General features: G+C 39.3%; 1 protein-coding gene across 1 annotated transcript in view; it reads right to left on the bottom strand.

Annotated features, from left to right (window-relative positions):
- Positions 1–18,704, bottom strand: part of CDHR3 (cadherin related family member 3) — a 57,306-nt gene that overhangs the window by 18,850 nt on the left and 19,752 nt on the right. Inside the window, exons 2-7 of the mRNA XM_086885610.1 lie at positions 12,146–12,348; positions 7,609–7,777; positions 5,190–5,275; positions 4,112–4,206; positions 3,911–4,015; positions 243–391 (exon numbers count right to left, since the gene is read on the bottom strand). Of these exons, the coding sequence (XP_086741736.1) occupies positions 243–391; positions 3,911–4,015; positions 4,112–4,206; positions 5,190–5,275; positions 7,609–7,777; positions 12,146–12,348 (807 nt within the window). The remainder of the gene's footprint in view (positions 1–242; positions 392–3,910; positions 4,016–4,111; positions 4,207–5,189; positions 5,276–7,608; positions 7,778–12,145; positions 12,349–18,704) is intronic.

The raw sequence follows: 18,704 nt of genomic DNA, 5'->3' as shown, positions 1-18,704 counted from the left end.
AAGTCAATATTTGTCAAGAAGTCACCTTTGGTCTACTTTCTTCAAGACACCTTACCAAGTCTTGGTCAGCTGACCAAAGAATTTGACCTTAATAAGGGACTGAGCACATTCCTTATTGCTATAAGGAGCCACAAAATAAAAACTATTTAAAACTAAGGCAAAATTAATTTCTCCAAAGTAGACAGTCTCTTTTTTTTTTGTTATTTTTCAGATGTCAGAAGTCACATTTTTGTTTGTCTGACCTGGGTTTATGGAAAAATGTCTGTCAGATGACTGGATGCTGTAGAAAAGTCTGCTGGGAGAATCTTCATCATCAGGATCTTTAGCTGTTACATTGGCAACAATGGTGCCCAGGCTTTGCTCCTCTGGAATTCTGTAGATTCTTTGTTTTCTAGAAGATAAAATTCAGCAAAGCATGCATCTTGTTTGTAAGGGCAGCTGATTACAGACATAGCTGAGAAGCCAACTGTTCAGCAGAGCCATGGCCTTGCTGGGCTCAGTGATGGCTATTTGCATGTCTGGATAAATATCCCAGTCATTGGTTCTGCCAGCTGGACGTGTAGCAGTAACTGAACTGGCACATGTTCATAAAGCATGACACAGCCACACAAGTAAAGAGCTCTTCCTCTGCAAGTTTTCCACAGTAAAAGCAATTTAACTTTCACAGAACCATGGAAGTTGAAGAGGGGGTGGTTACATCAAGCCATCCATCTCTGTACAGAGCCACCAGGTCATAAAGAGATTTGCTTTAATTCCTTCATTTTGTGAGAGAAAACCAAAAATTACAATAAGTAATGTAGTTAATCATCTTTTGGGATGAATGCTGGAGCACTCTTGGGGGCAACAGTATTACAGAAAAAAATGAATTGTTGCTGCAATAGGTGAAGGCAGGAAGGAGCACTCTTCTGGGTGCCTAACAGAAGAACATCCCTCAAACTCCAGCAGTATCTGTCTCTCTGATGCATTTTACATTGGAAAAATGGTTCTCTACTGCTGCTGTTTGGTGTGCCAGTGCTCCCAAATTTTCCAATTATTGTGTTTTATAGGTCACAATAAATTGCATTGTGCAAGCAATTGTGCAGGATTGCTTACAGTGGTTGCAGTTCGATGTTCACATGGGTACTCAGGTGGACAATTTCAGAACTTGAACCACACGTAAAAATAAGCATAGGCCAAGGACACAAAAATGGTGCAAGGAATTTCAGAAGCCTGATTTCTATTACTCACACATGGACACACACACATCTCCTGATTCTGGAACTCAAAGGGAGTTGAAGGTCCTCAGGAGTTAAAAAAAAACATTAGAAGTGTGTTCCAAGACTAAATACTTTCTGCACTTTTAAAACATTCTAAGCTACCACTTAGGTAATTGACTAGTCTGTAGTTTCCAGTACAGGAAAACACGAGTTATTTGTTGTTCTCTGAAGACACACTTCATGGGGCACTTAGCAATTGGAGCAGAGAATTGCAGAGACAAAACAGAACATCCCACGCGTCAAGAGCTCCACTTGCAATTTTAAAATGGTTATGAAGACACACTTTCTTCAACTGTTCTGCCAGTTCATATGAAAAGAGGCAAGTATACAGGCGAGAAATCACATAGGGTTTTCCCAGTAAAAACACCTAACTTACAGACAGAAGAAAGCAAGGAGTTTTTGAAGCCTGTTGTGTCAGTTATTTACAAAGTTTTGATCTCATCCTTGGCACTGAAGCCCTTCCTTCCTTTTTCTCCTGTTGCTTCCAGAGTCTTGCAGAAAGAAACAGATCCCACTCACTCCCACCCCTCTAACTGTATTCGGCCCAAAGTAGGAAATTCCCTAGGACCACTGGAACCCCAACTACAACCTCTCTGTGAACAGCAAACTCATCACAGTTCCACCCTCATAGTCCTACCAACCCTTCTGCAACATGGTCGTTATCCCATCCCCACTAGATATTTTGGGAAGAAGTGGGATATTACTGAGCACACCCCCATAGCACAAAGAAACAGCTGGGGAGGAGTTGGGGTCACTTCCTACACAGCTATGTCTGGGATGTGTCCTGTTGTCATCTGTCTGCCACCTGCCAGTGGCTTTTTACAGGATGGTTCAAGCAGACCTTTTAGTCACTGCAATATAACTGCAAAGGAAGTATATGTTTGTTTTCTTCTCCTTTGTTTTCCTGACTCCACAAGTTTTCCACTGATTTTAACAGGAACAGTTTCAAAAGGCTGAATGCCAACATAGTGTTGTGAACACCAAAACCAGATGTGCTTGCATATATTATGGGAACAATTAAGAAGACCCTTTGAAACTCAGTTCTTGACATCTATGATTGGGGTAAAATAAAGGAGGTTTGTTAACTCCTCAAGTTTCCCCAGCTCTTACTCCAGAACTAATTATTAGTGTCAGGAAGTACTTAGCCCCAGCATGCAGCTCACATTATAGCAGGGGACAGGCCATATATGTGCATATTAAGGATAGATTATGAAGTACAATTTAATCTAAAATTCTTTACAAACTGAGCTGCTCTTTTTGATCAGTAGTGTCAATCTAAAAAAGGACAAGATTCAAACAAATACTAGACTCTGTGCCATATGAGTCTTAGAACTTAGGTGTTACAGATTCTCAAGCCACTGCAGCTTTCACTAATTCAAACAAGTAGATATTTAAAAGAGCTCTTTTAGCATTCCAGACACAAGGATAAATACACAGAAATGGCAAAATAGGAGGCAACAATCATCTAGAACACAATGTGCAGACATTGGCGCTGGGAGCAGGATTCCTCCTCCTTGCAGAAGTACAGTAACATGGAATCAGCTACTAGAGTTCTTGTTATTGCAGACATGAGGTTCAAGTATTAAGTAGGTAGCAAAAACAACAACAACAATTTATGCCTATTTCTAACATTTAATTCTTTTGTTTCTTCAGATTCTTCACCCCTTTATCCATCAAGGTCCAGATCATTTGCCTCAGCCCAGGAGCCACCCACTGCTCTGGTTCAAGACAACACCCAGAAGATTGTTCCAAACAAGTGGCTGGAACCTCCTGGCATGGCCCCAGGTGCTATCCTGTCCTCACTTTTGCAGAGATGGCATCATAAATATTCTCAGCAGGGAACTTGCAGAGTCTCACAATCAGGAGACACAATGGCAGTGCCTTGAATCCCATCAGTGTCTCATACAGTAACAAAGATAAATCAACAACAGAGTCAGATCAACTGTGATAATTTATCAGGCTCCTCCTGCTTCAGAAACAACTGTCCATTGTGCTTTCCACAGCAATTCAGCTTGCTTGTAGCACATGGCGTATTTGTCCACATTTTTCCACATTTTCAATATATCCTGTCTCCATTAGCCTTCAAAAGCTATTCCTGACTTGTATGTTATGACACAATTTCCTGCTTATGACATAGTAAGAGACAACAAAGTTTCAAAGATCACCTATTATTTACAAGTGTGTCTGGGAAGAGGAAGACTGATCAAAAGGGAGACCCTCTTATGTCTAGACATTTCTGCATGAATAAACACAATTATGATGAAACGCACACCTACATAAGGAGAAAACTCTATATGATTGTATTCACACCAGGTGAAATTAATCTCCTTGTCTGAACTTGTCCACAGATCTTTGCATAGCTTTAACCTCTGTAAATGCTAGCAAGTAAAACAAGCTTGTTTGTCTGTTCTTAGCGTGAAGGCAGAGCCTAGAAAACTTTAAACTATTAAGAACATAAATAAGAATAAATTAAGAACATTAGGACAAAGCTTTCCAGTATAAGAATAGGAATCATAGCAAAATTAAAATGCTTTTTTCAGTAGTATTTTGTTGTCATAGTTATTTGCCCTTATGTTAAACCCTCCTACTGGTGCCAAAGCAGTAAACCTGAGATTACACCTACATTTTGAATGCAATGGAAAATTTTTACTCACGTGGTAAAGTAAGGTCTTTCATCATTGATATTAATTATATTTATATTCACTGTTTTAGTTGAGTTGAGTCCTTCTGGATCTGTCACTGTTATGTTTAAAAAGTAACTGTTAGATAAGAAAAACAGAACAGGAATTATTCTGTGTATGTCAGAAAACATTTCCCTGAATAATCTAAACTATGGGAATAAAATACATTCTCACCAGTGTGGATCTTTCTCATAATCAAATTCTTTTGTGGAAAAAATGTCTCCACTTCTCCTGATTGAGAATGGCACTGTTGCAGGGAGCAGTGAATACTGAAATGAAAAGAACAAAAATTTAGTCTTTTTGTCTTGAAACATGCCTCCATTCATTCATTCCTTTCCTTGTAGAAAAGGGAAAGTTATTTGCACCATGCAAATAACCTGCAAAAGCCACTGAGCAGATCTGTCCAAGGATGTAACAGCATTTATTTATTTGCAGCTTCTTATGCCTCAGATATGTCAGGTTAGAGGGCACATGGAATTCAGTGCCATTGCTTTTGAACACAAAGCAGAGCTAAACTCCCACAGCTCTGCTTCCCTCCTCACCAGCTCAGTTTGACTGGGCAAAGACTCAGGACAGACTTCAAGCTAATTGCTTTCTTGAATAACACTAAACATTGAAGTAGCATCTTTGGGTTCAGTTCTTGAATGTACTGCACTTTATAAAGCCAAACTAAATAAAGCAAAGATACAATATAATTCTTAGTTAAGTGCAGTTACTTTTCCCCAACTACCAACTTAACATTTTTCACAAGTTTTTCTGAATACCAACAGTATTTTCAGATCAGCCAACACATTTTCATTACTGAAGGTCACAGTTTGTCCTGAGATTGTCCAAAACTTGATATTAATTTGCCTTGTAAGTGATTTCCTTATGGTCTCATTTAAAAGAATTTACATTGTGATACAGAAAGTAAAAAAATTTATTTACTTTTAGTCACTGTCATCTATATGAAACATTTTGTGAGCTATTTTTTTAATTTTAAATTCACAATTTTTACTGTCTCTCTGATTAACTATATCAAATTCTGCCTTCAATATCCCTTAATTTTGGAAGGCTAACTTAAAATATAATTTTTGTTCAAACATTAAGGCTGGTTTTTCTTAGTTTAGTATTGAGAATGCTTATTTTTTTCCAGATCAAACCTTTCCTGTGTTTCTGATAAGGAAGGAAGTTGTTGAAAGATGATGGTAATTCACATTTCAGACACATCAGACTACATAATCTCTGGAGTTTTTTGTTTAGTACAACTTACTTGGAGTTTTGCATTTTCAGGATCAGTTGCATCAACTTGGAAAATGCGTTCTGGAGGTGTCCCTTCCAACACGTAGATGGTCACAGCTGCACGGACATAAGAGTACTCTGTTATCTGGGTAAAAATAAAGGACACAGCAGCAAAGAGACTGATGCACTGAAGCTGTCAGGATGTATTACTACCTGCTACATCTTCTCACTTCACAAGTGTAATTCCAAAATCATCATAAAGATCACAAATACTCAAAAGACAAAAAGAAACCAATTACATATCTGTAAACAGGCAACAACCACAATTCACAATATGAATTGTCCATTCATGGGAAGGACTGACCTTTCCTTATGGCCTATATTGAGCAATTCACAGATTATGGGGAAAATTATGGATTTGGGCTACATTTGTGGGGTTTTTACTATGCAGGTGGGAAGAACACAATCCTGTGCTAGGTCCTCATCATCATCCCCCTCCTGTCCTGTGTCCTGCCAGGAGAGCTCAGAGCCTTTCATCTTAATTTCCGCTTTTCCTTTACACCTGTGAGGCAGATAAGTAGCTGATGGTCTGCACAGACTTAAAAGTTTGATTTACTGAGGCTGGTAATTCAGTGCAAGGTATGTTTCTCTCCATGCCAGGGATTCTCACAGCTGGTCTATCCCATACTGGACTACTGGCAACAGCCTTATCTCTCCTCGGGCAGAGCAATTAACAGGACAACAGATCTTTAGATCACATTATTTGCTTTATGCCCTTTTGTGTATGCTGAATCTGCTCTTTCTGGACTATTAATTTCCACTGTGACCCCTACTGACTGCTGCTCCTCATCAGAGCAGTAGGAATCCCAGAACAGCATAATGAGTTGTTCCCAGAGGACAATAATATGAATACAAAGTTTAATGAGAGGGAGATGCTTTTTCATAAACAGCAAATGCACAATTAGTGTCTAATTGTGGCTGGTACTGTTAACTAAAGCCACACAGTTAGACAGATCAGACATCTGTGCTCGCCAATTTATGGCAGCTCTAGCTGAGAGTTAAGCTGATGCCTTTATTTGTAACAAGTTCCCACGTAGTGTGTTTCATGCTGTGTTGATCCCTTGAAGCGTCAGATTTAATTACTATTAGATTCCAGTGGCACCCATGATATGCAAGACACCAGCTATACCGAGAAGATGACACAGCCTCTTCCCTGGGGAAACTAATTTGTTTTACAAACTAAGTATTGTATGGAATCAGCAATGCCAATGTGCTCAGGAGGCATCAGTGAGGAGGGCTGAATGTGAGCAGGCTGCTCTGAACCCGTCCCCTTGCAAAAGTCAGGCTGCAGCCAAGTTTCACTGTCCCAGTGTGGTCAGTCCAAACCTGGGGGGTTAGCAGCCAGCTCTGAATACCTGCCACAAAGGGATTACAGTTTAGTATTGTCAGATTTTTTAAAACTGACTATTGAAGTATGCTTGGCCACACAGTGCTGCTATGACAGCAAGTTGTCAAACAGGCTCTCAGTACTTTATGGAATGAACTGAATTGTTCTGTCTGCATGTGAGCACATAATAAATCACTATATTCTGATGTATCTGTTACCATTTTTGTAGGTCTTCTTCATCAGTAAATAAGCAAGATAAGATCTCTTAGAGAGTAGGACACTTATTTCCCACCCTTTCTATTGATGGTAGCATCAGGTACAGCACAACATGCAAAGCCTGCACTGGCCACAGCTGCAGTCCAGGCTCTTCAGCCTCATTCCTAAGGCTACTGCACATTCCTCCCCTTTGCATCTTTGCCCCTGGTCTAAAAGTAAACTTGGCTAACATCAATCGCCCCATGTAGGGGCCTCCTTCAATTTGTATCACTATAGATCATGATCTCTGAGGTCTCACTCTTAAGACTGATTTTCAACTTAATTTCTTGTGTGAAGGTGCAGATGGTATATGCAGATATAAAACATCTGCAAAGCAAGATTTTTATTGTTTTACTACAGAAATTCTTGCACATACAATATGCCCTTGTTGAAATTTATCTTGCTTGTCAGCCCAGTTCTCAACAAACTGCAGAAATATGGACCCATATTCAATAGTTATAAACCCAGAAAACTTTAATTTTCTAATTAAAAAGAACATATGTATTTATTGGTATAATTTTTTCCTTTAATTCTTCAGCTGCTTCAAAATGGGCAAATAATTTTTTAACAAAATTTCAAGAAAAATGAAAGGGCATTTCCAGAGATGAAGCATACCAACTCTTTGTGTAAAACAACACTGGTAAAAACAGTGTCCTATTCTTCCCTTGTTTTCCTGAAGCAAAACACTTAGACTACTTTAGAATTTACTTTACTTTAGACTACTTTAGTTACTGTATGAGCTCAATTTTTTTTAAGTTGATGTAATATTTTCAAGTATTGTTCTTTTCAAATTCTACCATTATCTTACTTTGAGTTGCCAAATTTCCTCGAAATACAGGATGTTCATTTTTATCTGTTACGTGAATAGTCAATGTGTTAAGGTCAGTTCTTCCAGTTGCATCTTCAACAAAAATCTGCAAATCAAAGCTCTTTGGCATTGTTTCATAATCTAGGACAGGGTTTCCAGTGGTAATAACCTGAAAATAAAAGATTATTATTAGCACATGATGCAAGAGATGAAACTTATAGTCCAAGGGAGTGAACACAAATCAAGGGACACTTTCAATCAGTAAAGAGTGAGTGTTCTAGATAATCTTTTACTTGTTGGCACATTTTGCATCAGTGGCGAAAATGTGACAGAAACAGAGTGAAGAGATCAAAATGTCTGGCTTCTGGAGTAACTCAAAGATCTTTTGTGTGAGGAGCAGTTTGAGGAGGAGATAGCCTGGAAGGAGCTGCCCTGCCTCACAGATTTTATGTGAGTTTTTAATGCTTTATCTTCAAGTTCAGGCCTACAGGTATGTCTCTGTGCCAAGTGTTTTCCTTTCTACACCATGCTCCAGGAGTGCTCAAGGTGTGATCGACTGAGAATTCAGAGGAATCCTTGCAAGACATAGGGGCAGCTTCACTTTTTCTGTGAATTAGGAACATGAGGAGGAAGATCTTTTACTTGAAATAAAGAGAGTGAAGGCAGAAGGCCACATAGTCTAGAAGTTACTAGAACCTTCCTTGTGTAGCCTGTATCTGGGAGAAGACTTGCGGGAAAACCACAGAAGGGAGCTTCATTGTCTGAGAGAGGCACCAGAATTGTTTGGGGAAAATCCCGAACTAATTGAAAAAATATCCTAGGCCTTGAGTTTTCCAAGACTGATAAGGCAAACATTTGCTTTATTTTGTTTAGGGGATTTTATTTCAAAGGCTTTCAGCTCTGCATACTGCCTCAACACAAAATATGTACTAGCATGAGATTGACATCCTATGAAAAAATGTAAAATGCAATCATTCTGGATTTAGGATGAGTGCAGAGCAACAGGAGGATACTGAAAGTTGTGTGCCTCAATCTTCACTGCTGAAACCAATAATAAAACAAGATCTTTCCTTTCTTGGACAAGAAAGGAAAAGGTGACCATTAAGTTTTTCATGTGGCTAAAAATGTGTGAAACTTGAACCCAGTAGCAGGGTGCTGTGGAACTGGAGAAGTAGAAGAGCTGGGATTCATGAGTGTGTGTGACAAGTAGCATGTCAGTATATTCACAATACTACAGAATAGAGGAGACTGAAGAGCATGCAGAAGGATAACAAAGAGATAAATCCTTGGGTTTAGATGAGATGTTGTGGGCTAGAGGACAAACACAAAAGCACAGCACAGTTAGAAGACAGAAGTCAAAACAGAGACAATTAACAAAGAGTTGGAGGAGAGTGAACAGAAGCACAAATGTTTTGTGCCTTCTGGTACATAATAGAGCTGCTGTCTGGAACCTCATTTTTTTCTTGCAGGAGAAAATAACTGTGTCCTGGATGCTCTCCTTTCCTCCTGTACTGTACAGATATGAGTTTCCCATAAAAGTGATGCTAACACAGACGAAAAATTTACATTTTTTTTTACATTTACATTGTAAAAAGCTTGTCACAACCATGGAAAGCTTGATGTTCAAAATTAATGTTTGATGGAGATCTAAATACTGTAAACACATACAATGAATTCAACATTTTAAACTGTCCAGTTCTAACTAGAAGTTATGTGTTCTGGAGATTATCCCTCCAGTTCACAGCCAAATATTTTCATTGGTGCTGTAACTACAGCTGGACTAAATGTGTCTAAATACACATCTTCCACCCTCCTTTATGCAGGTCTTGGAAGTGAAGATGTGAATCTAAATGATCTCTTTCTAGGTTTCTTTTGAAATTTTTTGGGAACAGCATGCCACTGGCATAGGCTGTGAGCAGGTATTCTCCTTTCCTTCAGGTAGCAGCAAAGCTTACTGATAAAAGCAGGACTGCACACACTTGAGCAGCTGCAGGCTTCATAAAGGGGATCTAGAGTCACCCCTGAACTGTCTATCACTCATTCCACATGAGAATTTCACTGCTCTCTGCTCCACCACCAATATATTCAGAGAGCACCACTAAGAGCACCCAGGTAGTTTCAGGCAAAAACAGGTTTTCATGCATTCCACACATCTTCTGCTCTTGAGAACCTTCAAACAGGAGTAAGGTGAGGAGGAATGGGCAGGACTGAGATCTCAGAAACTCTTACTTTCTCAGAAGTCTCAAAATATATCAAGAAACATGATATTGTTTTCTGCTGTTGCAACAGGACTAAATGTGCTTCATAAATACTGAAGAGCCTGTCCTAGCAGGTACTTAGCTAATCTCATAATTCATTCATTAAATGAGTGCCTTTTCTATATCTTAGCAAAGATTTAATGACAGTAGATAGAGCTGAGGTGTCTGGTTTTGGATCACATCTCTTTTATGAAAAAAAGTACAGATCTGCTACAACATAGCATAAGTAATTAAAAGTAGCAATCCTCAACAAATAAATTAACTAAGAACATCCAAGTATTTATCCTTGCTTTGAGTTGTAATTAGAACTCATCAGCTAATTTGCAGAATTTGTATGTAGCTTTCTTTATGTTTTTTTCATGACTGATATTCACTGGCTCAAACTCTTTGTTCTAGTCCTCTGAGTTATTCAGGAAACGTTGGAAAAAGCAACAGTTCAAGCAAAACATAGAAAGGTTCACAGGCCATTCTGGTAATGTGGCTGCGGTATGAAATGGATACAAACTGGCACTTTGGAAGCAGCAGTCTCTTCAGCTTCTTTGGCCATCCATTTTCATCCTTGTGTCACCCTGCACTGTGCTAGAACAAGAATTTCTCCATCATCCTTGCCATGAAAAATTCCAAGAAGGACTTTCTGTCTATTATTTTTCCTGCAGATTAACTTCTCAGTCCCACTCAACAAGCAGCAATATAAATTCTTGTGTGTCATAATATAACGATGGCATGGGACAGGAGCAAACAGGTATAAAAAAGGACTATTTTGCAGCAGAAGGGGTCACTTTAATTCAAAATGCCAAAATAAAGCTTAGGAAGGGAGTCCTACATTATGGATTCTCTGTCAGCAAAGCCAGTTTAAGGGATGTATCCATTTCCTTCTGATTGTTACCCAGGAGTTGAGGAAAGAGCATGAAGCAGAGTTCAGGGAGGTTTAGGCTGGATTTCAGGCAAATGTTTTTCACCCAGAAAGTGGCTGGACCCTGGAACAGGCTCTCCAGGGAGGTGGTCACAGCACCAAGCCTGGCAGAGTTAAAGAAGCGATTGGACAATGCTCTCAGGCACACGGGGTGATTCTTGGGATGTCCTATATAGAACCAGGAGCTGGACTAGATAATCCTGAAGGAACCCCTCCAACTCAGCATATTCTATAATTCTACAATTCTATATCTTCAGCTGACACAGTCCAGGTATTTGTGCAGTCCCACCCTATGCTTCACAGGTGAAAGAAGGGTCTTTTGAGAGGTTTTTTTAATCACTTCACTGACCTGGCTGGGGAGAAGTAAAGAGCCATCAGAGCTGGCACAAGTGACCTTTGTACTCTGCTTCTAGGCTGGAGCATGGGAGCCACAGCAGCTCCCTGCAGGCACATCAAATCCATGAGCCAATACCACCTAGGCCTGCAGCCTTACTTTTCCCAAATTTTCTCCCAAAAGCACCAGCAGAGAGAACAAGAGAAGAGCTGTTGTATCAGTTCTGTGAAAACCCAAACACCCAGAAAAGGATATTCAAATCACCTTTTTAAGACTCTGCACCATTTCTATCTGTATCTATTAAAGCCACTCTTCACTGTTCAGGCTCAGATTCAACAAGCAAGTTGCAATGGGATGACAAGTTATCAGGAATCTGAACACTCATTGCCTGTGACAAACGTGAGCTAATAGTTGCTAATTTATTCAACAATAAAAATCAGCCTGAAGTAATGGAAATTGCTCTGCATTTGCCATAGGACAAGAGTGTGCAATGGATATAGGCAGGTCACAGATGTGTGGAAGGGTGATAACTTCTTACCTCAAGATAACTTCCTCATGTGTCACAGCCTTTCTTCAGAATTAAAAATTATTTTGATCTGATTCAGCGTCATTTATTTTGGAAGTGAGACAAATTTATTTTAATTCCTGGTGAGAGTGGTCAAACAGTGGTTTAACTAAGGCACTTTCGTTTCATTTCACTTCATACATATTAAGCTGAAAAACTATGGATAAAACCTCAAAACAGAAGCAGATCCTCCATGTTCTTCTTCACCTCTTACTTTCTAAAAATCATAATTTTTCTATCACAGAATTAATGGAATTATTGTGATGAGTGATTTTTCCTAGAGGCAATTAAAAATCATAATTACTATTGCTATTCATCTGTCATATCTATTACAGAATTTTTGAATATTATCACAGTCTGCATTTAAAATTCTTTTCTGATTAAAAGATGTGACAATGTGCACTGTCAGTGCTCAGTAATCCAGGAAACATCAGCCTACAACTGAAAATTACTCAAGTTAAACTCACCCTGAATTCAAGACCTCCTTTTGATTCAATGTCAAAAGCTTCTGTGAGTGGATTTGAATTTACTATGGTAGGAAGAATTGCAACACCTTCAGCAGCCAATGGAGAAACAGTCACATTAAAGTCATAGACTGAAACACCAGCTGCTGAGTTTTCTTCAACAGTGCTTGTTGCAGGTAAGCCCTTAAGCAACTGGGTTCTTCTTCCTGCAAGATGAAAATGAATGTAAAATTACTTCTGGGAATCTTGAGCTAATAAGTACACAGCTTTTGTCAAAAGCTGCCATTAAGGAACACAAAATGCCCTGACTCTCTTTTTACCTATGAATGGGGGCATTGCATCATAGTAAATCCAGTGTTAATGGCTAAAGAATCCATTTTTTCTTTTATTCAGTCCTACAATGTTGTCATCTAGAGTGGTTACTGTTAAAGAATTATTTTACTGCACCATTTGCCTTCATATATGTTTTTATACCTAAGCAAAGAAGCCAAATTTTTTTCTATTTTTTGATTTTCCCCCCTGTACTAATTAGTGTCTCTATTCACTGTTACATCAAAAAGTACCTTGAGAAACAGACTCAGATACTAAAGAAATAATCTTTTTTTGTGGACTATACTATCTGCACCACCTGTTCCCTCCATTTTCCCTCTTCTATTCTTTCTTATGGCAGCTGTGTGCAAGCCTGGCTCTTGAGTAGTGTTAGTAACAGTTTCAGAGGTGGTTCTGTCATGTCTCCTGCTTTGAGCAAGGAAGAGCAACCTGGAGAAGTCTTTGCAGAACTTGCAGGCCCACAAAAGCACACTATGGTTCAAAACTGCATGGAAGCTGTACATACTGGGGAGGCAGCCAACAGATCTGTGCAAGCTCCTTGTTTGTCCGGACCTCTGGTCTCCCCAAACCAAACTTTTTGCTGCCCCTGTCATTTAGCTTCTAGATTTTGGTATTTTTGACAAAAGCCTGTTGTGCTTCATCTTATGAAGAATGTCAGAAAACATAAACCAGGACTGCTTTTGGTGCCCTGAAACAGGACTTCATTAATCTCACATCCCTGAACCAGCAATGTACCTCAGCACCAGAGTATGGCAGGGCTGACTCTTGCTTGGGGATGCTTCACTGGCTTGTCCAAAACACTCTCCAAGAAAGCTGGCTGTGTTCAGCCGAATTTCCTACATACTGTGCCAAGAAGGAGACAGATACTGCCCACTCAAGGGTCTGGACAGGCTTAGTAATTACTGTAATTACAGTAATTACTGTAGCAAAAGCCCCATTAAGTTTTTTGGGGGTTTTTTTGCTGCAGAGCTTCAAGGTGAAAAGTTGCTGCAGGAACTAGTCTGAGACCACTTGAGCTGCAGCCTAAGGGCCCCTCCACAGCTACATGGAGATTCTCATGCTCCCACACCGCAGATACAGCAGGTTCATGGGTCACTGATCCAGCTGGGATTACTCCAGCATTTATGGAAAATATGGCATTGGAGAAATTCTACAGGTGCAGGCTGGGATGTGGGAGACTGTGAGGTGGGAACTGCCTGAAAGAGTTAATCTGAACAGGTCAATCTGACACCCTAGTAGGACTGAGTTTAGCTGAGCTGTTACTGATTTATATCAGCAGGAGCAAGATAACAGTGAAGGACTAAGTTTTTATTACTGTTATTAGAGATTCTGGAAAATATCATCAACAAAAATCACCCATGCAAATGAGGCTGAGCTGAGAAGGGCTTCTGGAGATACATTTCCATAAGTGGAGCTGAACTTTGAATGTAATCTCCTGTGGACAGTACTTGATGAATTCAGCTCACTCATCAAGCCACAGTTCATTAATGGAAACCATCTATAAAAACAATGAATTAATTTACTAGTATTTAGAAATGTAGAAAGGAGTTGCTATTTTTGTATTATCTCCAAAGATTTCATTGGCTGTTTATTCAGAATTTGTCTTTCTAAATCAAAAGTTCTTACTTCTTGTTCTTTATTTTTAACTGAAATCTTAGGTTCTTCATCTAAATGGCTTCTTCTTTTTCCAACCAATTTTACAAAACCCCTCCTTCCATATTCACAAATCCTTGCTTACCTCTTTACTTTGCAGAACAAAATATTTCTGAAGCAATTTAACACATTATTTATCAGAATTATCAATGACAATCATTGACAAATGATGAGTCCAAGACAAAGCAATGATATTAGTTTGGAAAAGTTTATGTATATTTAAGACTTATTTATCTGTGATGTGCCAATCTTTAGAGTGCGTTTGAGTAACACCTTCAAGATTTTCTCTATCCACCACCATGCAGGTTAGAAAAATGCTATTTTTCAAAGAAACCTGAAAGTCACAGGCAGTGTCCTAATCACAGTCTTGGGAACATCAGGAAAACCACTGAATACTGTCAGGTTTCGGAGGGATTGCAGAAATCTTACAGTTCCTTGAGAGCAAAATGACCCTACCTGAGGAAGTAGCTTACAGCAACAGCAGTGCTTCATGTGCCACACAGACTTCAGACAGTTTGAATATCTACTAAGTTGCTAATATACGAATACGCATATTGGCAAATTTCCCATGTATTTACACTGATCAAAATTAGTGATTTTGCATCACTAATATAGTCCATACATTTATTTCTGTTTGGTCCTGTTTGGTTGCTTGTTTTACTTTATCAAAGAGAAATGTTATCAAAATTTGAAAGGAAGATACTGGAGTATAACTACTAGTTATTGTTTCTGGGAGAGCTGACCTCCTTTCCCACTCCAGTGCTGTCACACTGAGCAGTGGCTATTGAAATGAAGTGCCTCATCCAACAAAGTGTTTTAGCAAAGAGTCATATTCTCTTCATTATACTGCTGTAACCACAAAGCCCAATCTATTTCAGTAGGAAAATAATTGTTACTTGATTTTTCCCATCTGTGTCTGATCCCTAAATATGTATTATAAAATTCCCTAGAGAAAGTATAACAGCCAACAGTGTTCTAATTTTAGCAGCATGATGAAATCATTTTCTTACCAGATACTACTCCCAGCAAAATTAGGAAAAGGATCGTGCTCCTTGTTGTCTTTATGACCCTGTCCTTCATGTTACCAGGATGCAAACTGAAGGAAGATCACAGTATGTTTTCTGCAGTTTAAATCAGCTCCTCATAAATTCTTCCTCTTTTTCATGTTGAGCAGTGAGAAATGAAACAAAGGACCCGTGTCTCTAAGGGAGCTCCCAAACACCGTCAGCTTGTTTGCTTGTCAAGGAACTGCTCCTTGCTGACACTTCATTCACAGCCCTGGTCTGTACTTGGGAAAACAGTCATTAATTGTCCTTCCACTATAATAGTCTTATTCAATGAAGCATTATGAAGAGAATCTACTATTGTTTAAATCTGGAAATACCATGCCGCTTTCACTACTCTGTCAATGAGGTGCTCTCTTCACACACCAGAATCAAATACTCATGTTTTTTTTACCCAAACCTAGAACCTGAAGTTTTCTTATTTTTCTGACTACTAAAGAATCACTCAGACAACAAATACTACATACTTGGAGGTGGGGCATGTGCACATGAGGAAGTTTGTAAATGATGCAGCTTTTCTGTCTCAGGAACAGCATGGACCCCCAAAGAAGCACACTGGCTCCCTTAGATTAAACACTTCACTTGCTAGCCCACAATACAACCAAATTTGGTTTGGTTTTTTTTGTTTTGTTTTGGTTTTTTTTACTGAGGACAGTCGTAGTGTTATTTCTTTGAGAATAGGAGAGCAGTGACACTAATACTGGACCTGAATGAAATATAGATGCATTAGAATTGATTAATAGAATAATTTAGCCTGGAAGGGACCTCTGGAGGTCACCTAGCCAAATATCCAGCTCAAAGCAGACTTAATTAAATCAGGTTGCTCAGGGTTTCATCTAGTTGATTCTCAACACCTCTGCACAAACTTAGCATCTCTGCTAAGAGGAAGAATTTTGAGATTCATACTTAACACAGCTGTGGAGAAACCTGAGTGATTTGTGATCTAAGCTGGCATCTCTAGATGTTTCTGCATGACTCTTTCTGGTTGTCCCACTGAAAGCTCACAGTTGCTCAGGAAGTTCTGTCCCTTGCTTCTGTGTTTTGTGTAGTATGAGCACGTTAATTGAACATGCTGAACATGAACAGCCAGTTTAACACTGGAGCAGGCATTACCTATATTTGCTGTATTCACACCTTAGGCTATGGTACCTACGTGGCCTGGAGAATTCTGCTGACACAATGGACCTGGAAAGGATGTGTCAGTAAAGCCTACTGGCTGGAACAGAACCATCCCTATCAGATACTGATTTGAGAAATCATGAGAAGTACTCATTTGATGGCTAATCTGCATCTATTCTAAAGTGCTTCTAGGATCTTGTAATGGTTTAAAGTGGATGTGGCCACACTGTATCATCTGGGAACAAAACCTGTAGTACCAAGGAGGCTGATCTTCCTTTGTCCCAGGAAATGTGTGCCTAGACTTCATGTTAGTAAAAAAAGTGTGTGGAAAATCTCACTCTCAAATGACCTAGATATGCTGGTAATAATGTGAATATATTTATATTGTCAAAAAATTCTAACCTGCCCCTTTACTTACCAGGTCTTTGCTCATCGCTTCATAGCATTTCCTGAGCTCACAAAGAAACTTTTGATCTGGCTGGACACCTCACAGAGATGAGGTCTGTGTACACAAGCATGAATCAGGCTTGTACAAGGTGACGTCTTGTACAGTGATCTTCTACTGAATACCAGAACACTGGTATTCCCTCCTTTTGGCTGTAATGTGTAATCTATCCCACTATAAGCCAATTTCTTCAAGTCTTGAAAAAACTATAGAAACATCTGGGATAAGTTTCAAAGTCTTTCAGATACATTTCTAAATTGGTTTAGTATTTATTTTGAGTGTTAGGACTGATTCCATCCTATGCTCTGGATAGCTAAGCCTTCTCCAGAACTCAAAGGTCACAATTTTATCCTTTATTTTCTTTCTTTTCTTCTTAGGCTGGGGTTTGGTGGGGAGGAGGAGGATTTTATTTTGGTGTGGCTTGAGGTATTTTTTCTTCCTGTAAACATAGTTCTCAGCTTCTTTGTTTTGATCCTCCTTCTGACAATGTATACAGATCTACTTTCAGCAAGGATTCAAAGTCCATAAACATAAACCAGACATTATTTATGATATAGACACTGTAGAGAGATACAGGAGACATGTATGGGAAAGGTACATGTGCTTGAAATGCTATCCTGTCCCCAGCTCCACATGGAAATGCAATGAGTGATTGTTTCAGGTACTAAGCGAATACCCATGGAGTAGTTAATTTCTGCTTTCCCTCTAAATATGTCTCCAGGGCTTTCAAATAGTTCCTGCTAAGCCTCATAGTTCAAGCATGTTGTGAGGAGACTGTAAAGGTGACCATGGAGATGAGGGGAGAGCCAAGCATAGCACACAGGAAGGGGAGTGTGGAGAGCAGCTCATATGGGTGGAGTAAGGGTGAGTAGAAAGGACTCTGGGTCTTTCTTCTGTCTTGAGTCACTTCCAGCATGTATCATTACTTTCCTTAGATCTCTCATTTATTATATTCCTCCGAGTAGATTTCTATGGCTCTCTGATTCAACCTGACAGGCTGTGAGGCATGAAGTGAAAGGGGAGCCAGAATTAAAAGAGAGCCCCAAAGAGGTTGAAAATCAAGTAGGAAAAAACATACGAGCTGGTTAGGAACAGGTGAATTAGGAAAAGGTGAGCAAGGCAGAAATTCACTGCCAAGTCTAGCAACAGCAGCACTTACACTGCCAGGAGGTCAGGAATGAGCTTTCTGGGAATATAATGCAAATAGATGAAGAGAGGTCAATGCAACATTAGCAAGAATACAACCAGGGAGTTTTCAGGCAAAATGGAGGAAAGCTCAAAAAAAAGGTTTTTTTTTTTAATTCTTTGGCTTTCATGATGACTTGCAATGTAATTTGGATGCTTTAGAGAAAAAAAAAATGCACTTCTGAAAAAAAGTCTTCTGGATAATCTGGTAAAGTGGGGAATATGAGGAAGACAAAATGTCTTTCAAGAGATGAAAGAATCCTGGTTCCAAAGAAAAGATCAACAGATGGGATGCACTGCTCTTAAGTTGGGAGAGAGAAAGAACATGAGAAGTGAGGGTTATGAGGTGGGAAAGATCAGGACTTGATGTTCAAGCTTCCAATTGCCTGTGCTCAGGAAAATGAGGGATTTCAATAGAGGCCAGCTTCAGAGTAGTCCACTTGCATAACAAAATGTGCAGGTTCAAGATGTTCAATTGTTTTCTACACATTTAATTCTCAATCGACTTCCAGTCTGTCAGCATCAAGGAAATGTTCTCTTACTTTTCAAACACATCAGAGGCTCAAGACATAATTTTTCCATTAATGGTTACTTCAGCCAGAGAAGTGTCTCTCTTCTCTGGCTGGAAAGCAGATATTTTGCTATCACTGTGGTAATTACTCACCAAAAATTAGGCAGCCTAAGGAGAATTTTCATACAACTGATCCAGCCTCAATTTATGATTTTTATTACTGTTGTTTCATGAATTATATTACTGAGACTGTTA

The sequence above is a fragment of the Cyanistes caeruleus genome, chromosome 4 (genome assembly GCF_971803275.1).
Source record: "Cyanistes caeruleus chromosome 4, bCyaCae1.hap1.1, whole genome shotgun sequence".
Classification (NCBI taxonomy): Eukaryota; Metazoa; Chordata; class Aves; order Passeriformes; family Paridae; genus Cyanistes; species Cyanistes caeruleus.
The sequence above is the reverse complement of the archived record's forward strand: the minus strand, read 5'-3'. Positions and strand labels throughout refer to the sequence as shown.